The 27826-nt window shown below is 37.8% G+C and overlaps 1 protein-coding gene across 2 annotated transcripts in view; it reads right to left on the reverse strand.

Annotated features, from left to right (window-relative positions):
- Positions 1-615: 615 nt before the first annotated feature.
- The window catches only part of LOC129258932 (uncharacterized), a 30040-nt gene continuing 2829 nt past the window's right edge, over positions 616-27826 (reverse strand). For both annotated transcript variants that reach the window (XM_064098502.1, XM_064098501.1), the window contains exons 2-15: positions 26162-26398; positions 24939-25406; positions 23614-23783; positions 22333-22763; positions 21439-21746; positions 18931-19362; positions 17795-17974; positions 17264-17348; positions 15400-15676; positions 14721-14876; positions 9152-9361; positions 7531-7615; positions 4848-7172; positions 616-4479 (exon numbers count right to left, since the gene is read on the reverse strand). In XM_064098502.1, coding sequence (XP_063954572.1) covers positions 3305-4479; positions 4848-7172; positions 7531-7615; positions 9152-9361; positions 14721-14876; positions 15400-15676; positions 17264-17348; positions 17795-17974; positions 18931-19362; positions 21439-21746; positions 22333-22763; positions 23614-23783; positions 24939-25406; positions 26162-26366 — 6507 coding nt within the window. In that variant the 5' untranslated portion in view covers positions 26367-26398 and the 3' untranslated portion in view covers positions 616-3304. The remainder of the gene's footprint in view (positions 4480-4847; positions 7173-7530; positions 7616-9151; positions 9362-14720; positions 14877-15399; positions 15677-17263; positions 17349-17794; positions 17975-18930; positions 19363-21438; positions 21747-22332; positions 22764-23613; positions 23784-24938; positions 25407-26161; positions 26399-27826) is intronic.

Raw genomic sequence — 27826 nt, forward strand, 5'->3', positions numbered from 1 at the left:
TGCATATGAATTTTAGGCTTTTGGTGTCTTGTTAACTTAAAGGGTATTATCGCAGTTTGAACCAAAAAATGTTTTCAGTTTAGCAATTAACCTTTCATGTGGCAGTTTTCTTTATTAGAACATATACATACCTACCATTGCATCTTTAAAGCCAAGTAAAAGGCATATTGTGGACATTATCACAATGTACATGTAAATATTATCAGTATAATTATTTACATTATTTTTTGGTGTGCAAACTCTAAATTATTTCAAAACTTTTTCAAAGTGAAAAAGTACAATAATAATAACGCTAATTTTCAACCAATATATTTCTGCAACTCCTGTAGGAACTTGACACCGACAGGACAGCTTTCTGCTGCATAATGCCTAGCTGGTTTAACCAATTATATAGGAAACATTTTAAATGGCTAAGTTAATCAGACTTACATGTAGTGGCTGATCTTATAGACCTAAAATTCTCTTGGACCTTAATTATAATCCTACTAGAAATGATTTGGAAAAAGAATTCTTGCTTGGATTTTTCTCATACATAATTCAAAGTTGTTCAACCCAACATATATAAGAAACAATATATTCACACTACAATACAAACTAAGTTAAAAAAAAAGTGGGTATTGGTAGCAAATAAATATATTTATTAGGAACTTCATATCATCACAAGGGTACACACTGTATATTGCTTGGATATTTGTAGAAATTAAAATGTGCAGGTAAAAATGTGTAATGTCCTTTGAAGGCCATGTTCTATATGGGTAGAGCATGGAGGGAAATAATATTTTACTAATAGATCACAATTACATGCATTTCAAGGTGACTGCTCTTGTGAAAAAGTATAGTTCCCCATTCACATTGTACATGATACTGTTAGCACCTATTTTGAATTCCAAAATCCAGTATTTGTGATCGATATGGCAAAAGAAATGATTTATCTCTTCAGAATTATGTTGCCAGACAGTAAATTTCACTCGTACATCACTGTAGGCATTTTGTAGTCAAGCAAAGCTAAATTTTGTAAAAAATGATTTGCCCCACTCAAACTGTTCATAATATAGTGAGGGACGTATGGCAGCCATTTGGAATATAAAAACAGCATTTATCACATACATGAGATAAGTAATGATATTTATGATATTTTGTTAGCAATCATCATGTTTTCACTCAAAGATCACATAACAAAATTTTACATACATTTTAGTGCTCACTTTCGTGAAAATGATTTTTTTTCTCATTCACACTGTACAATGTACATAATATGATTATACAGGGGTCAATGGCAGCAATTTAGAATATCAAGAAAATTAAAAAGGGTCCCCTTTTACCTTTATTTGCATACACAAAGGCAATATCAGTAATGCCAATGGGGGGGGGGGTGCAACCTTCAGAGAAATTCCTCAATTTTGAAATGTATTAGACTTTCTTATTTGAAAATTTAAATCATATAATATTAGAATCATTTTAGTTAGAAATTCAAAATAAAAGTCAAAAATTCTAAAAATTTACAATATCTACACAAAGTTCAACATAACTAATATAAAGTTATGGAATGTAGAAATATAGATTGGTAATACTGTTTAAAATGAAAAGAGAGACCACTATTCATTAATAACGAACTAGAGGGGCTCGTCATAATCATGATACCTGATGCATTATGCTCCACCAACAATACACTTTTGCACAGAGAGTAAAATAACAATGTGTAATAAATTACATGACTAGAAAATACATTTCAATATTGCCCACAGATAGTAAACAAATATATCAGGCTATGAGAAAGTATAGTGGAATTATTTATCCGAGGTTGGTCTGGCAATTACTATTTTTCCCGAGGGGCAAAGCCCCGAGGGAAATATAGTATTTTTGCCAGTCCAACCGAGGATTAATAATTCCCACTATGCTTTCGAATGAAACGCCTGATATATTTGTTTTATGTCCTACTTTTAATAATTTATGACCAAAATCTATGCGCTGAGCATGCAAAGTCCTGTTACTTGCGTTGAATTACCTACTTTTCTCCGAGCCACCGCGCTCAGCGGAACGCAGATTAGTGTCTGCGCTGACGCATCGCGCTGGACTTGCGCGCCCGGGAGAGAGAGCGCGCAAGCCGGTGCGCCGAGATATCTAGTTTTGTGAAATAATGACGTCAGAATATTGGTATATCCAAAAATATATCGAGGTCTGACGTCACGCAACATCATAGTTGAAATATATTCGGTCACATGATGCTACTTGAACCAATCACTATACAGGATTCAATCTATGTAGGATATAATAATGCATAGATAACTAGAATTATTGCAAAATAAATAAAAATATCCATATTTCATCATACTACATGCTTTTGAGACTATTCTTCTTGAGCACGATTCCTGCTTCAAGGTCTTGTGAGTGAAGAGCTTGGTTTATAATACGGTTATAAATATTTTAAACCAGGTTTGAATATTCCAAAATTTCAATATTTGGAAGGTTTGCAAAAGCAAAGGTTTATGCTGAAAACGGATGGGTTAAAGCTCATTTTGAATTCTAATACATTATAAAATGTATTGTATTTTTGTCAAGAATCTCGATCTCATGATTTACATAATCATTCTAAATACGTAAAAAAAATCAATTACAATTGATATTTCCATTCCCTTCAAATGAGGGTGGATAAAAATATGAATTAAAAAAGACAATTTTCAATGAATGTTAAATAATTATAGTCTAGTATTACAATGGTAATTACTAAATACAATACATAAACACCGTTTTCAAATTTGGGAGGAGCAGATTAGTCTAACTGAATCCATACCCCACTATTTAGTTAAAAATATTCACTTTCTTTTTCATCCTTGTGATGTGTTACAAAACTTCCTTTGTAAAAGTACCCATGATTAGAAGTAAAAACACAAGACATTGAATCTGTATAACTTGGAATACATCAATGATGCAACATGATTTTTGTAGCAAGATATTGATGAAGTTTCATCTAAAAAATGCATATCATCTATCTAGGCAGTCAATAAATTTGAAAAATATGAATGCTTGCTATTTATTGCACAATGTAAACTACAGCAGTGTTTACTCGACATTACCGACACACCCGATTCATGATTTGCCTACATACATACTACACTTCACACCAATCCTTGGTGTCAAGACCGCCCTAATTCACATGCACCATCCAGAATAGCTGGATATGCCAAGTATTCAGTCTTCTATGCCTTTATCTCCCTGACTTTGGGATTTACTACTACATAGGACATCTGATAAGATCTTGTGTTACATGTAAGCATAAGCAAGTATTCCGATGCTTATTTAGAAATTAGAGTATCTGCAAACTTGGATGTTGAAAGAGGAATTGTGACAGTTCCTCATCTTCATCATCATCATCATCAAAACCACCACTTGTTCCTAGGCAAGGACTTGTACCACTGGAAGAGAACACGGTTTCATCTGATGAGCAGGATAAAAGAGTGTCATCACTCTCATCACTACCATCATCATCATCACCATCTTCTTGGCATTCTTCCAGTCTGTTCAGCAGAGGATGGACCTGAGGGGCACATGGTGGCTGCAAGAGAAACTGGGATAATTCTATATCTTCACTATCTTCAAATGGACATTCTTCCTTCCATCCAGTTGACTTCCTATGCTGGGATGATTGGTCTTCGCTGTCTTGACTGTAGAGCCGTCTCACAAACCGGAATCGCCCTCTATATAGACCTGGAACACATATTTGGACCTCTTGGCTGTTTTCTGATGACTGTTGCATGGACTGAATCTTGGAAGAACACGTCTGCATTTCGTTGATCTCAGAAATCATTTGAGATTTCTCCTTACCCTGTGGATATTTAGAGGAAACAGGTTTTAGAACATTACTAGATGTAGAAGGCAGACTTCTCAAGGGTGATCTGGAGCAACTATTCAGCCTTTTAGGAGACTCTCTGACATCCACTGCCCTCCTTGGGCAAATGGATGTATCATTGTGGCTCAATCTGTCATAGTTAGAAGATGATACTGTTGATTCCTGTCCATCAGTAGCTAATCTCTTCACTTTGCTGCCTGTAGCCACACCTTGAACATCTTCGTTTAGGGTGTCACTTGAACGCTTCAAGTGGCTGCGGGGTGATGTGGAGTGGGGCTTTTTCTCATCACCATCTGTCCTGCACCTGGATGGAACTACCAAAGTTTGTTCCCTGGGAAGAACAGAAGTGAAAGGCAACTCTCTTTCATCCAGTCCTGGCGATGTCTCTTTTGCTCTTGCCTGTTCTCTACCATTCTCAATGGATGTTGGATCCCTCTTCAGCTGCATCTGCCCCCCGGCTACATCAGACTCTGAACTCATTGCAAGAGATGATCCCCTTGCACAAAACTTCTTGGGTTCTCCTGAACCCACTGGCACAGCACCACTGTTGATGGACGACACCTGTTGGTTGACCATAGAAGCAACAGTTCTGACTTTACGCTTCCTTGACAGTCTGTCTCGGTTGGGTTTGGCTATTAATAAGGACAAAAGAAAAAAAATATATGAGAATCCTGAATGGTTCAGAAATGTGAAAATATGAGAGTGGGCAACATATATCTGTATTGCTCAGTGGTTCTGCCCTTCACTTTATATTATTCTTCTTGAGGATATTATCAAAGAGTAGCTTGATTGATTTATGACTTATATATGTTCACTTTAAAATCCATCTCAACATTATAAGACCTCATTATCGTAATATCAATTACAGAAATTGTACTGAATTACAAGTATCTAAACCAAGTTCGCCAGAAATTATCAAGCCAAAAGAAAAATGCTGACATCCAAATGTGAACATGAAATATCAATCATTCACATTTAACATTGAATATACCATCCTTACCTCTGACTTCTGGCTGAATATCTTCTGTTGCTACTGGTGTAGGAAGATCCACTGCCATGGATTGATCGCCCAGAGGGACATGTCTTGATGAATTATGAGCAGATGAGGCTCCTGCTACAGGGTTGCATGCAGGCAATGTTCCTGATGAGATGTATGCATGTGAGGACCTTGGTGGTTGGTATCCAGGTGAGGGCCTTACTGACTGGCTACGACCATTTGAGGTTCCTGGTGGTGGTTGGTATCCAGGTGAGGGCCTTACTGACTGGCTACGACCATTAGAGGTTCCTGGTGGTGGTTGGTGTCCAGGTGAGGACTTTACTGACTGGTTACGGCCATTAGAGGTTCCTGGTGGTGGTTGGTATCCAGGTGAGGACCTTACTGACTGGCTACGGCCATTAGAGGTTCCTGGTGGTGGTTGGTATCCAGGTGAGGACCGTACTGACTGGTTACGGCCATTAGGGGTTCCTGGTGGTGGTTGGTATCCAGGTGAGGACCTTACTGACTGGCTACGGCCATTAGAGGTTCCTGGTGGTGGTTGGTATCCAGGTGAGGACCTTACTGACTGGTTACGGTCATTAGAGGTTCCTGGTGGTGGTTGGTATCCAGGTGAGTACCTTACTGACTGGCTACGGCCATTAGGGGTTCCTGGTGGTGGTTGGTATCCAGGTGAGGACCTTACTGACTGGCTAGGGCCATTAGAGGTTCCTGGTGGTGGTTGGTATCCAGGTGAGTACCTTACTGACTGGCTAGGGCCATTAGAGGTTCCTGGTGGTTGTTGGTGTCCAGGTGAGGGACCAACTGATAGCCTAAATGTACATCCAATAGGGTTTCCTGCAGATGGTTGGCAACCAGGTGAGGGCCTTGGCGATGGGCTACATGTACCTCTATTAGATGTTATTGGTGGTGGTTGCAGTCCAGACGAGGTCCTGACTGACTGGCTACATCCATTAGAGGTTCCTGGTGGTGGTGGGTGTGTAGATTGGTATCCAGGTGACGGCCTTACTGATGGGCTACATCCACTAGAGTTTCCTGCAGGTGGTTGGTATCCAGATAAGGGCCTTACTAATGGGCTACCTCTATCAGATGTTCCTGGTAGTGGTTGGTATCCAGATGACGGCCTTACTGATGGGCTACCTCTATTAGATGTTCCTGGTAGTGGTTGGTATCCAGATGAGGACCTTACTGATGGGCTACATCCATTAGAGGTTCCTGGTAGTAGTTGGTATCCATGTGAGGGCTTTACTGATGGGCTACATCCATTAGAGGTTCCTGTTAGTGCTATGGAGGGGTTACTTCTATTAGAGGTCACTGGTTGTGCTTTGTGTGTAGATGACGGACCTTCTGATGGGCTTCTCTTAGAGGTTCCTGGTGGGGCTGTGTTTGCAGTTGAGGGACCTACTGATGGGTTACCTCTGGAGTTTCCTGGTAGTGGTTGGCATCCATGTGAGGGCTTTACTAATGGGCTACATCCAATAGAGTTTCCTGCAGGTGTTTGGTATTCAGATGAATGCATTACTGATGGGCTACTTCTATTAGATGTTCCTGGTAGTGATTGGTATCCAGGTGAGGACCTTACTGATGGGCTACCTCCATTAGAGGTTCCCGTTGGTGCTATGGATGGGTTACTTCTATTAGAGGTCACTGGTCGTGATTTGTGTGTAGATGAGGGACCTACGGATGGGCTTCTATTAGTGGTTCCTGGTGGGGCTGTGTTTGTAGTGGAGGGACCTACTGATGGGCTACCTCTGGAGTTTCCTGGTAGTTGTTGGTATCCAGATGAGGGCCTTACTGATGGGCTACATCCATTAGAGGTTCCTGTTAGTGCTATGGATGGGTTACTTCTATCAGAGGTAACTGGTCGTGCTTTGTGTGTAGATGAGGGACCTACGGATGGGCTTCTATTAGTGGTTCCTGGCGGGGCTGTATTTGCAGTGGAGGGACCTGATGGGCTACCTCTGGAGTTTCCTGATAGTTGATTGCAAGCAGGTGTGGCTCGTGCTAATGGACCACCTCCACTTACAGGGACCACTAACGACATGCACCCAAGAGAAGATGACCCGCATCCAGCGTCAAGAACAGATCTTGAGGTTGATGGACCATTGGATCTTGAAAATGACTCACATCCAGAGACTGGAACTGCTCTTGAGGTTGAATGGCCATTGGATATAAGACTGTTGGCGAGCTCTTCACATCTCCACTGGTTTGGTTGGTGTTGACCAGATGCAGGAGTAGCTTGAATTGAACCTGCTGGTAGGAGTAAAGGTGATCTCCTCACAGACCATTCTTGTGCCTGACTCCTCAGGCATGGGCTTGATGCTGAAACTCCTAAAGAAAACCAAATAAAATGGGAAAACAAACTAATTAGTGCTATTTTAAAACAGACTTGGCCTTTAAGAGATATCTGAACAAAAAAATAAAAAATAAATCATAATATCATTATTTTTCAAACTTACATATATTTTCAGAGTCACAATTCTGGTACTAAAACAGAAATCATAATCGGTTCATGATTGTTTAAAAATGAAATGCTCCCAAATATGTATATGTAAAGATAATAAATTGTTTTCAGTACTGGATCACATGCCGATCACCTCTCACTACTACTATTGGCTACAGTGGATGGCAACTTTTCAGGGATTTGTAGTAAAGATACTAGTTCAGTCTACAAGGATTCATTAATTACCTGTGTTAGACCCAGAGAAGTTGTTTGGTGCTGGTCTTTCTGGTGTTCTTGGATCCGCCTGTCCAGGATAATTACACCTTGAGAACTGTAGGATATCAAAAGAAATTTGAACATATTGTAAATTAGTAAATCATAAAACAAAAAGAACCCTTTAAAACAGAATAATATAATGTTGGTAATTTTTTTGGTAGAATATATAATGTACTATTGAGAGGGTTAAAAAAGAACAAGTTTATTTAAATAAAGTAGTGAGAACATCATTGCTTTATAACGAGGTATTCTCTTGGGGGTAAACAAATACATTCAGAATATGCAATTATTGACAAAACATCTGCTAGTTTAGAAAATGTAGTAATAATAATAATAATAATAAAATGTAGTCATAATAATAATAAAAATAATAATATCGATTATCAATTAATTATAATGATAATAATAATATAGGTATATTGACCTAGGGAAGCCATTTCAGTTCTGAAAACTGTTCTCCCAGTGGGCCCTGTTATTATTAATGTAAAGCCTAATTGCTAAATAGAAATAATACATGAAACCAGTGGAACGTTTCATGAAGGGACTTGAAGGATAAATGTACAATTCTCGCTACCCCAAATAGGAACAAAAATCTCATAATGCGCGAGACGAGATAATTTTCACTCCGTCGGGTCGTCATCACCACTTCCGGTTTAGAGTCATGCTCGTGCGAGGTTCGCGATACTGAGTTTTCCACCACGCTGAAATCGATGCCAATCAGCGTAATATGTACAGAGTATAATACTTTTTATTACATTTGGTCAGTTTTGATTCCATTTGAATTATAAATAAAAATAAAAAATATATTTCATGTGAGAATAATTTTTATTCATGTTTTTATTTGGTTATAAAAAAATCAAACAAATAATGAATATCTTAAAATTTTGCATTTAGCGACCGGCCTGACATCACGATCGTATTCAACTAGACACTAAATATATTCAGCATTCATTTCGTTCAATTTTTCGTCGACCACAAAATGGATAAAAATCAGTTTCGGAACTTAAAAAAATCTTAACTGACAGATGAATACCGTGCAATGGAAAGCGTCAGGCAGAATTAGTGACTTTATATAGCAGAAAAGGCTGTACAACTGTTAGTGAAAGAGAGGGTTGTGATCACGAACTTTCCGAGCGAAAGCTACGTTGTGTTGTTGTGCATGACGGCACTGTTGATCTAAATTGCAAAACAGTGCGTTGGACTTCCGAACAGGAAGTTGTAATACCGAAAAAGCTATCCCATAATGCAATGGACGTTACAGGGATTTTCCCGGATCTCGGCGAAATCGCTATTTGGGGTAGCGAGAATTACTGTTTTATCCGACAGTTACCTTAGTAGCAGTGCTTCTCAGCCAATCAAAAATAAGGAAAGTTTCAGATCTGACAACGTGTCAGACAAAATTTTTGATAAAATGATACTCTGGAGCTACACACCATGACAAACTTTTCTGATTTACAAGTGTATTCAATTCACCAGAACCCCGCAAATTGAGGGGAAAATAATCAGCACTGTGAAACAATCATTATTGATTTTCATCAATTAACTCATTGTTTCTAAAGGGACTTTGAAATAATGTACATGGAGTACATACCAGGGGTTCAGCAAGGTTCTCTGTTAGGAACCTTGCTAGACTTGTGAGTCTATCTCTAGGATCCTGCTTGATGACTGTGTGTAGGCGGGATCGTGTCCCGATGATGATGCATCCTTTGCGCCCTCTTGTGATGGCAGTGTAGAGGTGCTGCCGGTTCTCGTAAGAAGAGTTCGGACTGAGGACGTAGACGATGTGGTCTGTCTCAGAACCCTGAGTTATAAAAGAAAAAACAAGAATAGGGGAAAGCGGGGTAAGTTGTGACACTTTTTGCTTGTTAGAATTGATATGACAAATAATCTTGTAGAAATAAGTAGCTCACATTAAAATTCAATTCTCAGGATATATTTTTTACCTATATATAACTTTCTAACCCCATAGTGAAAGTCATTGTCACCTTTGAAAAAAATTATGTCAAATGGATCAACTTGCCCCATCTGTGGGGTAAGTTGAGCCACAAAAACTATGTACAAGATGTATGGGGGAAGAACCAGCAAGTAATTTTTTAATTTAAAGTCTCTCACTTGCTAATTCTCTATAAATATTGACATCCTCTAATAGTAAAAGAAATGTCATGTGAATTAGCTCCTTTCTGCCTGCATATCAATGGCTTTTTAAGGTTTTTTTTATTTATATATATACATGTACATTACCATAACAATTACCATGGCTCAACTTGCCCCATGTTGGCTGGCTCAGCTTACCCCAGTCCGAACTTTATGCAATATTTTCATATCCACACATTTCTTATGCATCCATCATGTAAAAGACTATGAAAAGAATGAGGATCCATACCTGGACTAACAATGTTGTTCTAAAGTCTTTATTATATGTAAAGACGTGTGTGGGTAAAAAGCACTAATATATTTCGCACCCTTCTTTTACTTTTGGGCTGAAATTTGTATTTTTCCCTCTAAAAAAAGTACTTTTTGTTTCTACGTTGAAAACAATGTGGTGGGGTTAGGGGTTGTGCAATGGGTCATCAATACATGACACCACCACAATGTCTGACTCATTCATTATTGGCCTTGGGGTGGCGGCTCAACTTACCCCGCCTTCCCCTATAGGGTGGTTAGCTGAGTAAAAGATGCCAGCCAGATAGTTATGAAACATACCATTTGAATTTACATGTCTTAGGAATTAGCAAAAGGAGCAGCCATTCAACAATACTAACTAAAGTTGGAATGTATCCATTGATAACACAAATTTGCGGTAACTTGGGAAAATATTATGCACGAGTGAGAAGTATACTTGAGGATTTGTTGTTACACCACTCCTGTGAAGAAAAATATATTATAATTGAGAATAATTCTAAAAACTTTGAAATACTTTGGCAGTACTTTTGTTTGTAAGTTGACATTTATTTTTGTTTACTCTTAGCAAATTGAAAATAAAATGAAATGAAATAGTGGTAATCTGAAAAAAATTGTATGCAGGATTTACCAATATTGCAACATGTTATATATGCATACTGGCTTTCAACTACATCAACCCCAGGTGAGAGGCATCCATACATCTTAATAGCAATGTAAATGAAGCAGGGCTGAAACAGGGTCCCCACAGGTTTTTGAAAACAGAATTCCATGACCTTTCCATGACTAAATTGCTGCTTTCCATGACTTAATTCCAGTGACATCCCAAGTGTTATGCAGAATTTGGGATGTCATAAAACTGGGAGAAATATAAATCATGAACACCGATTAAAATAGCAGAGTATGGTCAAAGAGAGCTGCGAGACATGACAAACTAGAAAGCTGCCATGGCCAAGAGGTAAATGCAAATCCATGACTTTTCACAAATTTTCCAAATTCCCTGACTTTCCATGACCACAAATTTTCCAGGATTTTCCATGACTGTGGGAACCCTGTTAAATTAATCTAAGATCGTCCAAGATCATTTGTGGATGATTGGCTTCAATGTCCCATTCACTGGCAATGGATATGCTCTTTTTACTTTTTATGCTGTAATATAAAATGGGCCTTTTACAACTTGGATCTGCACACTGTTTTAAAAAACAAGTAAACAGTAATACCATGTTGTGTTTCATAAAGAATTAAAGTGTGAATACATGTACATGTTGTACATAAATTCCTAGTTATGTTTGGTATTAGAAACGTTGCAGAGGTTAATTTGGGCGTTTCATAAAACTTATAACATACAATAACAGATTTGCTCTAACAGTTAAAAGCTACTGAAATCCTTCTATCTGGTTAGCTGATGGTAGATCATGGTACAATTGTTATAGAAATTGTGCATTTGTTATTATAACAAGTCTTTATAAAAACGGGATCCTGATCAACTTCACGGGATAATTGTCTGACATAAGCAGGGCTTTAAGTCATATTTAACTCTTTGTGAAACATGAACATTTATGCTGCACAAAAACACAAATATAGAAGCAACCACCTGTGACGTTAGGATTGGTCTGATTAAAGAAAAAAAAAACCCAAACAGAACATATGTATTGCATTCATAGCCTCAAACCTGGATTCACAGAGAGTATTAATTAGTAGAAGGTTGAGGAGAAACATTTAAGCAAACTTGTGGAGCAATTCATGAGCTCTATATCACACCAATTTTTTTTTAATATTAGCTTAAGTGTTTGATATGCATTTTAACATATTTGCTACACATTTAAAATTGGCAATTCCCTACAAAATAATCACATCACTGTACTCACTAGCTAACTTACTTCCCATAAATCAGCTAAATAAATACCCAACACTGGTTTACACAATGCCCTGCCAATGATAACAAAATTATTCTAATCCACAAGAAACATAAAAAGAGAGAGAGAGATATCAAATTTGACCTAACCAAAGAACCTTTCTCTCACAAAAGTAGGACTCATAATTTACAATGATAACCACACTTCCTTGGTATATTCATGCTAACCCCAGCATGGGGACTTTGATTCTTCGTCTATTCATTAACTTCCTGTGTTTTCTATTTAATGAGTGTACTGGAAGAAAAAAGGTGCATAGATATATTTTTTTTCTATGCATTGACTTTCTGAGTTCACAATGTTCAATGAGGGTGTATTGATTTTATTCTTCTGTTCATTAACTTCCTGTGTTTCCTGTGCACTAGATGAAGAGGATGGGTGCATATATTTTTGCAGCATTGACTTCTGAGTTCACAATGTTCAATGAGGGTGTATTGATTTTATTCTTCTATTCATTAACTTCCTGTGTTTTAGTAATTAATAATAATAATAATAATTGGTATTTATATAGCGCTTTATCAATCTACGACTGTCCAAAGCGCTTCACAATTATTATTACCCGGTCACTGGATTCATAGCATTTCAAGCAGCCTGTTAGGCACAAACTTGCTAAACCAACCACAATGACGGTTGTTTCCTACCGGTACCCAATTAGCACCTGGGTGAGAGTGGCAAAGTGTGGATTGACGCCTTGGCGAAGGACGCTAGACCATGGTGGAATTCGAACACACGACCCTCTGATTACAAGGCGAGAGTCAGAACCGCTACACCACGGCGCTTCTATTCAATGAGGGTGTATGTATTGAGTGAAGAGGTTGGAGGTGCATAGATTTTTTTTCCTATGCATTGACTTTCTGAGTTCACAATGTCCAATGAGGGTGTATTGATTTTATTCTTCTGTTCATTAACTTCCTGTGTTTTCTGTGCACTAGATGAAGAGGATGGGTGCATATATTTTTGCAGCATTGACATCCTGGAGTACACAATGTTCAATGAGGGTGTATTGATTTTATTCTGCTATTCATTAACTCCCTGTGTTTTCTATTCAATGGGGGTGTATTGAATAGGTTGGGGATGTTAATAGATGTTTTTCTATACATTGACTTCTTGAGTTCAACTAGGATGTATTGATTTTTTTCTCCTATTCACTTGAACTTCCTGGTTATAGTCAATGAGGGCCTTTCAAATATTTTTTTTTTCACTGATCTCCTGGGATTTCTTAATTTAATTGTTATGTATAAAGATGAGGGTACCTACCAATTTTTGTAGTACAAATGTGCATTTAGAATAACATGCAAAAGGGGTGTGGCAGTGCATTGGTGAAAATGAAATGTAAGAGGAATTAACACCAATAATGGAAAAAACATTACATTTCCAAGGAATGGAAAATTTGTGGAACAGAAAATTCAAAAACGAATAAAAGAACATAAAAACATGAGCCCCCGCCCCCCATAAGGGGGGGGGGGTCATCAATTACTTATATCACTATTAGCCCACAATTCCAAGCAAAACACCCACATTTTTAAATCATGTAATCTGAGTTTGTTGTATAAAATCTATGATTACGGTATCTTTCAAGAATTCTTTGATTTTGTTTGCTGCTGAGTATTTTGACCATATGGTAAAAATACCATAAAGTAAACTTTCATTCATTGGATACAGATTAGTACTACAGGCTATGGAATAAGAATATTTCAGCATTATATTCGTGCCTCTGCTAATGCGAATGCTACCTCTAAACCGATGGATATTGATAAAACTTCAAAGTTACTTTAAGTATGGATGGTCAATATTTACATCTTAGAAAAATAACGTTAAAGATTCAATTTCAATTACATATACCTTGTCCAGAGCTGCCAACCTGAACAAGAATATTTCGATATATTAAAATATGAAAACCAGTATTTTAGTGAGGAATGAGTATTTTCAAAGAAATATCACAGGGAGGCGCGATAGCTCAGTCGGTAGAGCGGGGGATTTGTATTCTGGTGATCCGGCACATGGTGCGTTAGTGCCCTTTGGTAAGGCATTAATCCTCATTACCAGGTCCCTCGGAGAGAACCTTTAAGCCGTTGGTCCTCCAGTGCACAGGGAGGCACGATAGCTCAGTGGGTAGAGCAGGGGATTTGTATTCTGGTGATCCGGCACATGGTGCGTTAGTGCCCTTTGGTAAGGCATTAATCCTCATTACCAGGTTCCTCGGAGAGAACCTTAAGCCGTCGGTCCTCCAGTTGCTTGCTTACAGGACTCCATGCTTTCTTAGCAATCAGGTAAAAAATAATCACCATAGGACAACACATAAAACTGAAACTTTATATATCAATATGTGCATGGTTTAGCTCCAGGATACGTGACCTCCCCTATTGAACAACGCCGTGTATGTCCTGGCTTGTGCTCATCTGGTACTGGTGTCACTCTTCATGTACCCATCACACACCTAAGGGGATTTGGAGATCGTGCCTTTTCTTCTATTGCTCCATGCCTTTGGAACTCCCTCCCGATCACTTTGTGAAATTGACAGCATAGAACTCTTTAAACCGTCTCTCAAAACTCATTTATTTCAGCAGATGTGTAGTGATTAACTTATTGGATGAGCCTGTGCCTATAAATGTTTTTAACAGATATATGGCCCAATATAAATGCTGTGGATCATTATCATCATCATCATCAATATTTTGCAAGTATTCTCATTTTTCAGTACTAAATACTGAATATCCGTACTAGTTGGGTAGCACTGCGTGTCTTGCCTGAAAAGTTGGCCAATTTGGCCTTGTTGGCTCATTTGACAGACTGGGGAAACCCAGCATATGTAAGAACATCTCTGAGGATCACTGGAAATAAACTTACCTGGTAGGTATTGATAGTCCGAGCCCAAGCATACTCTATCTTAAACTTTCGTATCAGATCTCTCAAGTCGACCTCAAACACCTTCCCTTCTTCTTCATCCAATGACTGCAGAGTAACGATATCCCTCTTCTTGTTCTTTTCCTCCTCTACCCTCCACTGATGGCAATAACAAACAAATATATTTTTATTTGGTTTCAGGCTTTGAAAACTCTTGTCAAGATAAAGCATTATTAAATATTTTCTAAGAAAAAAACAAACTTTGATCATTTTTACTGAGGAGTTTAATAAAGAGAAGAGAAAACTTATGTGGGATGAGCTTTTTGTGCAATATCACCATCAGATAACTAGTACAACTTCTTATCAGTACTGGTACACAAAATGTAGGTAATAATTAATTCATTAAATGAAAAAAGAGAAATACCTCTTTTCACTGATAAATCAAATCATCTAAGAAAGTTTTCCCATGACAACTAATTCCTCTTTTAAGGAAACATGCTATATAGAATTATCCATATTATATTATGTAACATCAGCATCAAAATGAGGGATGGCAAAAACAAAACTGTGTGTAATAGATAATGATGATGATGGGGATAATAGTAATAACTGGCGTTATCTAGCGCCCTCTATCGAGAAACCATAAAACCTAATCTGAAGTTAGTCCTCTTCATTCACTCACATTTTTGATGAAGAAAGTGTCTCCATTATTGATGCGTCTGATTCTACAGCTATCATCCCCATTATCCTTGCTTGTGCCTGCCTCACTGTCCCTCTCTCTGTCTTTCTTCTTCTTCTCCTTGGCCTTTGGATCATATTCCCCATGGACTACAATAGTGCCGTTCTTTCGAGCACAGATCTTGTCGTGGATGTGGAGGTCAAGCCTGCCTCCTTTCTTATACGGGGCATGGGCAGCGTAGCGACGGCAGCAAATCCCATTGATGTCCTTGACGTCAACGCTGAGCAAGATTAAACAAATGTAAAGAGGAAATATAATTCATATTGCAATGGTAGAGAACCACTGAATCTCTTTGTTGCGAGATTTTGTGGCCATAGATTCCATATTTCAACCAGACTCTACGGTGGAGTAAAAAACAAAATTGACACCTTAAAAATCCCAATTTTAATCACTAGTCTATGTATTGCTGGATCAAGTATCTTCTCCCAAATAATTTAATATCATATTCATGTGGTATGTCTTCACACTTGGATGATCAGTAGGTATTCTTTGCAGTGATGTAAATTTTGATTTGCGTTAAAGTAAGGCAAGACTGCAATGAATTAATCCAGAGGCCAATGATGTCATAATCCTACATGAGTTAGTCAACATATTTGCAAATCTCTTTTTAACTAAATTAACTTGAGAATTGATACTAAAAAGTGTTAATTAAACAATTATAATGTAAATTACTGAAAAGGGATTTAGAAATGGATTTTAATACAACCCTTGATTATGACATCATTGACATCTGGATTCATTCAATGCAGTCATGCCTTACTTTGGTTCAAATTGAAATTTACATCACTGCAAAGAATACCTCCTGATCATCCATGTGTTAACACATACCACATAAATATGGTATCAAATTATTTGGGAGACCATACTCTTTCGGGCCATATATAATAATTACGTGTTCATGACATATTTTTTTCTTAAATTGGGGATTTGTGAAGTGTCAATTTTTTTTTACTCATTAAAAATCAAGTTATGGTGTGACACTTTACTCCACACATGACATTTATCAATAGACCAAATTGATCCCTTTCCTTTAAATGTACATGTATGATCTATTTCCAACTTTATTTTCAAGATTTCAATCTGGTTTCTATAAATTTATGAAGAACTTTGAAATATCATCATCATCATCCAATAATGCTTTCAGAAAATGGTACAATTATCTTCAAAGTAATGATCTCAAACAAATATCAGGGTTGTTTTGTGAATTTGTTGTTGAGAGGTTAACAGTTTAATCCCCTTAACAAAATCAAACTCAGTAAACAAATGGATTTATTTCCAATTGATCTAATACCAATTTGTCCACTATCCACATGGTCTAATTATCATTTTGTCCACTCACCATTTCACCTAATAACCATTTGGCCAAAAACCTATTAGTCCTTATACCATTTGGTCTCATTGTGTTAATTGGGTGAAATTAATTAAAAGAAAATGGGTATTAGACCAACTGGTTACAAGATGAAATGGTCATAGACGAACTGGTGATTAGACGAAGTGATGATTGGACCAGATGTTATTGGACCAAATGGCCTTTAGACGAAATGTCGATTGACGAAATGGCATTAGACTAAATGAAGGTAGACCATGTGAAGAGTGGACGAATTGGCAATAAACAAATCGGCAGTTTACATGTATGTAGAATCACTGATCTTGACCAAGTAATATCAGTAAGTCAATTTACTGTATAGTAAATGTATACAGATTAGATTTTGTACACCTCCATAATACATGAAACTTCTAAATTAAGCTTGGTTAGGTGTAAGAATTGAATATTTGGCATGTCTAGCTGCCAGGCTTGCATACTTACTTTCTGAATGCGACAAACTGTGAGTTTCTGTCATCTTTGAGTTGGGGCTTGCTTTCGAGCAAGGTCTTTATCGTTTGATCTAGACCTACAGAAAATGGGAAAAGGGAAAGAAATCTCACAATCGAACCATGTTGTGTATAATTAGCGTTTGGCTGGATCATATCTGAAAATTTAATTCTAGATAATTTGGATGAAGGGAACTTCAAAATAACACTCTGAAACACTGATGCCATTCTGACATAACTGGCATATGTGTATTCTACTGAGATTCATATATCTATATATACACACAGGTCACTATATGCAGACCTTTAGCATAAAGCAGGGGTGAACAATGATAAATTGTAAAGAGAATCTGCACAACATAGATGCCAGCATGAAGCTCCCATTACCACCATACCAGCAATTGTCTCAACAATGACTCTCTACTTCTTTTTGCTCAACACCTGACTATTTGGTTTTCTGTATGCCATCCTGCAAAAATGAACATGAGACTTCCCCTACCATCACTAATGCACAGGTATCACTTACCATTTCCAGCTTGACGTGCTGAGGTGTCCAACGATTCAAACATGTCAGGTTGAAATTGAAGGTCGCTCCGTTTCTCTTCGGCAATTTTCCTCGAGTTCTCATTGATAAGTCTGCCGCCCTCATCGGTCCTGTGGTTTTTCTTTAGTGTATGGATACAGTCACTGTTGGTTTTCTTAAACACTAGCAAGAACGAGGAAATTGTGGATGCAAAATGAGCAAGACAAAATTGATGTTTGATAGTAGCGCAAGAAAATTATCATTAGCAATTTATAGAGATACATTGTAATTTGCAAAAAAACCCAACAAAAAACAGAGGGTGGAATGTTTTACAGCCAGCATTAATGCACCAATTAAGAATCTTTTTTTTTTTTAATACCACATTGAATTATAAACAAAATTAAGAATTTTGAATAAATTTAGAATATTATCTAATGAAATTTTAATTACTTTATCACCACAATGGCGGATATTTTCTGAATACTGGTAACTTTAACCCAAGTTGAATCTCTGGGGACCATAGAAAATTTGTTTCACTTAGAAAGGGTTTATAACCTATGTTTCACATAACATGGTTTGAATTATTTTGCAAATAGGTTTGCCTATGGGATGAAATATCAATCTCTATTAAAGACATTCAGGTGAGTGTCTCATTAAGCTGAAGTTATAAGCGACTTTACGAGTGACCGGTGATTCATTCCTAAGGGCTAAATCCACACTAATGAAAATTTGGTTCTCAAAATTTACCACGAAAAAGGATCACCAGTCGTTTGTAAAGCCACTCGTTACTTATGAACAGCTTTATGTAACACCTACCTGAATGAATAGCTTATTGGCTTCTGAAAAAAAAACAGGGCCCCGTCTTACAAAGAGTTATGATTGATCCAATCAATCGTAACTCTATGGAAATCCAACAGTGTCATGATTTTTTCTACAGGAAATTTGCACAATGTCCTTTGTAAACAAAGAGAAGCACAGTGAAATTTCAAGAAAGCAATGAATGAATATATACATCAAAGCTAGAAAATATTTTGAACAAACATGCATGATAGATGTTGACGTTGCTGGCCGTCCATACATGCGATTGATTGGATCAATCGCAACTCTTTGTAAGATGGGGTCCAGATCTGATAGAGTACCTTTTATAATGTCTTGAAGGAAGTTTCCGGGATCGATGGAAGGAAGCTGATGAGGGTCTCCAAGGAAGATGACCTTCTTGAGACTATGTCTAAGAAGTGAACTCAAGACTCCTGACAAGACAGAGATTGGAACCAGACTGCATTCATCAACGACAAGGATCTCAACCTTCTTGTAGATGAAGTACTCTGGTTCAGACATGCGGGCGGTACCCGAAACGCTATGAAGCGTCTTCGCTTTAAGACCGGTGCGTCTTCCGATGATGGAGGCTGCACGGCCGGTAGGGGCCGTCAGGAGGACCAGTGGTTCATCCATTGCCTCAATTCTTACTCTATTTCTGTTATCGTTGCTCTCGTCCTCTTCTTTGTCTTTCTCCTCCTTCTCCTCTCCATCTGAAGCCTCATCAGTAGCTTCCTGGTTACTTTCTTGTGCAGCTTCATTGAGTAAAAGAAAAATAATATTGAATTTCAAAATGCATCCAATACAGCAGAAAAGTTTGCAGTAGTTTGCAAATTACAATGATAAAGATGGGGAGTGTTTCATAAAAAGGACTTGTCAGATGTTTTCTCTGACAAGTCCTGTTTTCTCCGACAGTTAACACAGTAACAGTGGTTTTCAGCAAATCAAAATCAAGAAGTTGTCGGATGTTGATGAAACCCTCACCAGGGGAGTGTTTCATCGGCATTTTTGGCCGACAAATTGGCAGATCTGACAACTTTCAATAATGTTCATTGTCTAAGAAGCAGTGTTACTATGGAAACTGTAGGATAAAATGGTACTTGTTAGATAAAACGTATGACAAGTCCTTTCATGGAATGCTCCCCAGATCTGCAAACTTTACTGATAAAATGAATTAAAGAACTGTACTTAACATTCCATTTTGCCTTCTCATGCAACTCTATTCCACAAGGAATTGATCCATACTAAGAAAATTTCTTAATTGAATTCAAGTATTTTATATTTAGCAAGCCTAAATTCTTACTAACAAGCAATGTGACTTCACACTATTGTTGCTTAATAATGCACAATTTAAATCAATCGCACCAAAAGAACTTGATTTCGTACAAATTAAGCCTTCGATGGTTAATCGAAGCCTTGGAATAAATATCAAGATATTACAAAAATACGAGTCAGAATTCTGGAAATTGGTGGTATTTTACGACAGGGCAATTCCATAGTCAACATATTTGTACGTCCATCCCCCAATATTTTCATTCTTCCTTCATTTCATAAACTGTTCAAGGCAATTTAATCTGAATGCAAAACAGGAAACAAACACAAATTTCTTCAGGAAGTTTCCACAAGACATTAGACATACATTAACCTTATCTTAACTGGGCTATTTCGGACCAGTATATACTGGGGGGGGGGGGGGTCAATTTGACCCCCCCAGATCTCGGCCGCTGATTGCGCAATCGCCGCGAAAAATTTGCACGCGCGCAGAGCCGGATGTAAACTACAAGACTGTGAAGTCAAATTTTTTTACAATTTCTTGTTTATATTTTTTATTACCTAATAACAAATAAGAAATATGAAATTTGCCCTAAATTTGTTTTTTTGTGTATTTTTTTACCCTTTAATGCAATTTATATAGCTACTAGATTGCTAATTTTTGGTGGGAGTATCAATTATTACATTTCTAACAAATATCTACAACAAAATTGCAAGATTTTATTAATTTCTTATGTATTTTTGTTTTTTATTGTTTTTTTCCAATGAACTTTGTCGGGGACCCTTTTGCGATCATAAATAGCATAAAATAAATCTATTTAAACCAAAAAAGTAAAAATAATCATACATTTATGATTTTTGGTTGAAAAACACAATTTGCATTGACTTTGTACACGGAATCACGTTTTATAGCAATTTCGGGTCTGACATACACTTACAAAATGTTGCGTAATTTGGGGACGGCGTACCCGGGCGTCGCAAATTTGGTCTCAAAAGATGCGCAAGACTTGAAAGTAAAAAGTCAGCAAGCGGCGCGGTCAAAACATTTCGCGCGACGGCGTAGTGACAAAATTTGTTGGGGGTTTAGTAAGGGTTAATGTACCTTATGGAATCTCTCTACCGTAAACATAGAAGTCGTTGTGTCGGTGCAAGAACATCCTTAGCACCACATTTTCGCGGCTTGCATGCGTGCAGAAACGCTATTTATAACGCGCATATTGTGCAATGTGTAGGCGTTTTCGCACCGGTGAGGTGCGCGTAAGTGGGGGCTAAGGGCATTCCTGCACCGACACAACAAAGTTACATACTTGTTTTTATAAACTTGATTTTATTAATGATTGAATAGCAGCCCCGGTGCTACATGTACACGTGTGAAGCACTGATTAAGTCATCAAGTACATGTAGTTACATTATTAGCTCTTGATTCAAGCTCCGAGAGCTAATGATCCTCTAATGTATATATAATCTCTGCAGATTGTAGCAATGACAAATTTTACGTAATGTTGACAATGACGAATAAAATCACATCAAAATCAAGTGAATTATTAGAATCATCAAACCTTTCTCTATCTCAAGCTTCATTTTATTCTCCCTGTCTTCGAGGTACTTGGTAACAAAGGAGGCTACAACATGAGTCTTGCCACAGCCTCCCCTGCCGAGGATGATCGACACGGGAGACTTCCACATATGCATGACAGCCGGGAGTTGGTATTCATCGAGGTTGAACTCTGAGAATTCTTCTGTGGGTGGGGTAGACTGATTGGTAACAGTTTGGTTAAGCAGATCTGATACCAGTGCATATGCAATCTTCTCCTCATATCGGCGATATTTGGTCCAATGGTACATTGTTTCAAATTGGGGTATTCTTCTGCAGACAAAGGGGAGAGAAAGGCAACAAAATCAGATAAAGATAAAAATTTAGCAATTTGTTAGAATTTTCAATAGCATTTATTATTCATTTTGAATCGCATTACCTCCATATTCAATTACATGTATTCAAATAAGTAAAATGAAAAGAAAATCATATTGTTGCCAATTTGATGAGCAAAGCAAAACAAAATTTACCATATGCAATTACACATCTGATGTATGTAAAGCTACTGACTGAAACTCTCTCTTCTGCCCACGCCAATTTATCAACATTAGCACACTTGTCAATATAGAAAGCAGCCGAGGCAGATCAATGAAATGCCAGTACAGGCAATCTTGGACTTGCTCTACATGAAAGAGATACAAATACCATCCTCATAAAATTTTCAAATACCTATATCCCTAAGTATATGAGAATTCATGAATGTATAAAAATGGTTTCATTTATTATGAAATCAGCAAAGCAGGTAAGAGAGCTTAATCAGTTTAAACTTTGAACGAGAACACTATAATACACCTGAATGTGCAAAGAAAAGGGATAATATGAATAAAAAACACCCCTCCAAAAATCAAACCAAACATACTTTTCGATAGTCACCACCTCTCTCTTCTGAAGCTCCACAAAATGATCCTCTTTGATGCGATCAAACGTAACATTCCGACAGGCATCTCTATGCCAAGCTTTTCTCATCATGTCATCCTTCACAAATGTGTGTTTTCCTTCCCTGCATAAGAACTTGACCAAGTCATAAACCTTCAGGATCAATGCCATCGTGACGGATAAAGGTAATGGTCTTTTAGTTTGTCTGGATGATGAGGTCCCTGCATTGTCCTGGTGAGCAGTGGATGTAGAGGGTTCATCATGGTGGCACTTCTGGTTACTGGGTGGTTTGGAGGATGGGCCTTGTTGTGTAGAGTCTTGGGTGCATTTGAAGAGGTTGGCTGGAATCAAGCCAGCTTTCACGAAGCCTTGGAAGGAAGCCTCTAACCCTCCCCAGCCGTGCTTTTGCATGGTCTGTGGTTTTTAATAAAGAAAGTGTGGGACAGAGAGGGGGAGAAAGGGAAAGAGAGAGAGAGAGAGAGAGAGATAGAGAGAAACGAAGATAAATACTGTAAACATGCATGATTTATGTACTGCTCCACTGTCTTTTCACAGGTTCTTTTACTAACAAATAAAATTTCATCCAAATTCAATCACCTTTATACCTCGGTCACATTGTCTCTACAGCGGCCGTATGGCGAGTCGAAAACGGCCGTTTTAACATTTTTTGTACCAGTTATATATAGGTGGTTTGAATAAAAATGAATAAAATGGCTGTTTTCGACTCGCCGTACGGCTGCCCTAGAGCAAATGTGACTGAGGTATTATAGGAAATGACATTGTACGATAATGAACTTTAACCAGACTTGAACGACATGAACACCTGGGGCCTGTTGCATAAAACTTTTTACCTGAGAAAACTTGGCAAAAACTGAAAACTAAGGTTAGTCTGATTTCTGCCATTGACTTTTACACAGGGCAAAAACTCTGGTAAAAAGTTTTATGCAACGGGCCCCTGTATTCACTTTTATTCAAGAACAATAAAATAAACTCATTCATGTTATTTATCAATCACAGTTGGACATATTTCATAATATCTCATTGTTCAGTACAGGCTCATCGTTATCTAGCTTTATCCAATACAACCTCTGCATTCAGGCACAGAGAGGCAAATCTAGGACCTCTTCCATAACGGACTGGTGATAGGAAACCTCAAATTTGAGTGGCTATTGAGTCCTATTACCATGGTACATGTACAGTAGTTACCATAATTACTCTTTAAAGGAAAAGTTACGCATTGAAGATCATCTCACAAACATCTTACCGTATAAAACCCTAGGTCTTCTGGGGAGTTTTTGAGCACCGATTCAAGCATTTCCAGGTCGCTCAATCTATCTGTTGACAGGATAGCCAGTGCTTCCTTCTCCATCAACCGAGGGAGCACTCTGAAGAGTACCGGACACTTGTAACATCTGTAGAGGTACCGTAGGTCAACTGCGTAGAAACAGTTTGAAGGAATATGAATGCAAGGATGTGATAATGAAAAGTATTAGAGCAGGGTGAGCACTAATCAACATTGTATTTTGTTATGATTTTGAATTCCATGGGTGCTTAATTAAAGAAAAATCTTTAAAACATAACACAAGACAAGATTCCTCCTCTTCAAACTTGTTATGAGCCCCCCCCCAAAAAAAAATAAGGTTAACAAATTTCTCTTTTATTCCAGGTGATGTGTGATTTGGACACTATTTCTTTTCTTTTTATTTCACCATCACAATCAGAATCACTTGCATAAAAAGATGCATTTGTTTCATGCTGAGCACTTTAATACCCTCTGCATTTATTTTCATGAAGCCACATGTGACGAGTTTCTGCAATCAATTTTTCTTCTTCAAATGTGCTGGATTTAAGTTTTGGGTAAGGCTTATAATATAAACTATTGTGTATTATTAACCGTATCAGACATCTGAGCAGGGCAACTTTAATATATCATTGCCTGCTTAAGACTAGGATCAAGTGGTCGGTCAATAAGTTTCCATTTGTTTAACCACAGACAAATTTATTGCCCACTCAGGAAAGTCTATGAGAAAATGCGTGGAAAAGTAGCGGGCAATAAGGCAGAGCTAACATCCGGGTATTCTATGCGTTTTTGTACGCGGCCTTGAACCACGCAGTGCTGTACGTCAAGTTAGACAACACAGGATACTGCGTCCCCAGGCCAGTGATGCGCCGTACGTCAATTAAGGCCCAGTCTGCTCAACATAGATTCCCATTCTTAAACTGTAAAATATCAAAATTTTCACGATTTTTGCTCTAGATGTCTGATTGGTTAATAATAGCAATATTGACTGGCCTGGGGGCGAAAGGACATATAACGCCCTCACTAAATTGATATCATCCTCGTCTACGACTTGAGCGATATGAATAAGAGTTTGGGCGATATATGTCGTATCGCCCCGAGGCCAGTCAATATTGCTTCAATGTACATGTACACAGCTGATGTGGCATTTAAGTGCAAATAAGTATATACTCCCTAAATATTTGGATTGGAACATCGTATGCATACAAAACTGGAAGAGATTACTTTCAAGATCAATCACACAATACAGAATTCACAGATGTGGATATTTTTGTCCGCTAGTCACTCACATTTGGATTGCTTCTTCTCCTCCTCCTTCTCCCGGTCATGAGGTACACCACGAAAGCATTCGTTAAATGGATCGAACCGATCGATCATTGTCTTAGCTGCCCGCATCAACTGTACGTCGGCTACTACCTCCATCTTCAGGGCTTCTTCCAATGCCTTGAAGAACTGATTGAAGGTGAAGTTCTTCACCTTATTCTTACTACGGCACTGATTGAAGTAGGTCAGAAAGGCTTCCTTCATCTGGTCCCCAGGGCTTGGAAAGCCCAAAGCATACCTGAGCAGCTTGTCCAGGATGACCTCGCCATTCTTCCCCATCTCCATTCGGAGTGAGTATGTAGGTGTCCCCTGAACATGGTAGACATTGTTCACCAAAATAGCATCAAAGGAGATGATGAACCAAGGTCCATCCAGCAGGAATTTTCCCTTGACTTTGATCTCTTTGTTCTTGCCCCCTTTCTTTATCATGGTACCTGAAAAAAATGTTATAGGTAGTTGTAAGGTAACCTTGTCTAAAATTGAAAATCAAAATCACTGAAAAATAAAAACCATTCATTCAATCTTGACTACAATCCAATGGTTCGGGTAGGAATATCCAGAGAAATCAAGTAGTCTACGATTTTAAGATCAGGGTACCATCAAGACTTCTTCTTATGGGAGCCCATGTCATAAAACTTAATACCACAATGACAAACTTGCCATACAGTTAGCTCCTGAAAATTTCTTAAATCTCATTGGTTGATAGTAAATTTGGTATATACAGTAAGCATTGAGCATTAATGTTATCATAACAAGACTTTGTGAAGTCTATCGGGACCCTGGTATATGTATCAAATTTGGTAGTTGACTGGTAATTTGGCCTACTGTGTGTGATTTTGCATATATTGTGAATACCCAAAAAATAATTTGCTTGATAATTTTAATATATCGGGAGTATGAATTCATAGATTCAATAAATTTTTTTTAAACATCTCTCCAAGTTACACGGATGCTTTGATATTAAAAATTCTCAACATGGCTATCATAATGTTCAGACATTTCTCTAATCACTGAAGCGTAATAATCATGACGTTTCTTTTTTTTTCTAAATGATGAGATGAGATACTTTTGTTTACAATAGATTCTGATACTTTGATGGAATAGTAACCCATGTATCATCTGTCATTTTGAATACAGTCCTCAACAAACCATGCATCAAGCCTATCGGCCAAGACTGGTTTTTACTTACGCTCCCTTGTTGGAGTGGATATACACTCAAAGTCTTCATTGAACTCATTAAAGTCATCCTCGTCATAGATATAGTTATCCTCATCTTCGTCATTAGGTCTCCCCTGTGGTCTTGATTCAGAAGAATTGTATCTAGGGAAATACCCAGAGATTTTGACTGTTGGGAGGTCCTTCCCGTCTTGCTTCCCTTGTTTAGGCAGGGGCATGATGATTTCTTCTACATGTACTTAAGAGTTAGCTTCAAAGAAATAAGAAAAGTATATTATTTATTTAAGATCTGATGATAATCCATATCTTTTATTTTTGTTTGCTTCCATCAAATTTCAGTTAAAAAGTACACACAAAGTAAAACAATAATTCAGAGATACTGGGAAAGAAGATGGCAAGAAGGTTTATAAAGAGCTACCACCTAACTCCAACCTAAGTAAGCATATCAAATTAATTTCTGTTTCTCTCTTTATGGTAACTCCCAGAACTCAGCAGGACAGCTTTTTGCTGGTAAACGCCAAGCTGGTACATCACCAGTTACATAGAGAACTTTTGACGTTTTTACATCTAAGTTAACCAGGCATGGCGGCCAACTTTATAGACAGTACTCACTCTTGGGTCTTTCTTATTGAAGTGGAGACAATGACAGAGTGGGGATTTGAACTCAAAACCTTGTAATTATGAGTCCAATGCTCTAATCACTAGACCACAACTTATTCATAATACTACAATATTGACGAGCACACACTTTTAACCTCAACAAGTGGAATGCCTCTGGCCGTCTCACCTGCATCACGCGATTCAATATAGCAGCAGTGCTGATTTTGAAAACTACTATAACTCGCACAAGATGTTCAGTGATACTTGGTTACTCTTATTTCCACGTTTTATGAACTAGACCAACACACTTTCAAATTTATGGCTGTAATTCAACAAATACCCCAATTTGGCCAAAGTTCATTGACCCTAAATGACCTTTGACCTTGGTCATGTGATGTGAAACTCATGCAGGATGTTCAGTGATACTTGATTAACCTTATGTATAAGTTTCATGAACTAGGTCCATATATTTTCTAAGTTATGATGACATTTCTAAAACTTAACCTTAGGTTAAGATTTTGATGTTGATTCCCCCAACATGGTCTAAGTTCATTGACCCTAAATGACCTTTGACCTTGGTCATGTGACATGAAACTCAGGCAGGATGTTCAGTAATACTTGATTAACCTTATGGCCAAGTTTCATGAACTAGGTCCATATACTTTCTAAGTTATGCTGTCATTTCAAAAACTTAACCTCAGGTTAAGATTTGGTGTTGACGCCGCCGCCGCCGCCGCCGCCGCCGTCGGAAAAGCGGCGCCTATAGTCTCACTCTGCTATGCAGGTGAGACAATAAAAATTGACAAAATCATCAAAATTGTCATGGGAAGCAGCGTGTATTTGTCTTATAAAAGACGTCAGACTGTGAAAATTTTCAGGAAAATACGAGCTTGCAGCAAATCTATATGGCATGTCTATGACTTTTCAACTGACATGTATAGCTACCTCATTTCAAGTCAGGCAAGTGGTACATTTTTTTTAAATGTTCAACATCAAATGAATTTGTCATTTTCAAGATGTTAGAAAATTACAATTGACCAATAAAAATGGGTGTTCATGAGGGTCTAAAGACTGACCA

The sequence above is a fragment of the Lytechinus pictus genome, chromosome 4, assembly GCF_037042905.1.
Source record: "Lytechinus pictus isolate F3 Inbred chromosome 4, Lp3.0, whole genome shotgun sequence".
NCBI classification, from domain to species: domain Eukaryota; kingdom Metazoa; phylum Echinodermata; class Echinoidea; order Temnopleuroida; family Toxopneustidae; genus Lytechinus; species Lytechinus pictus.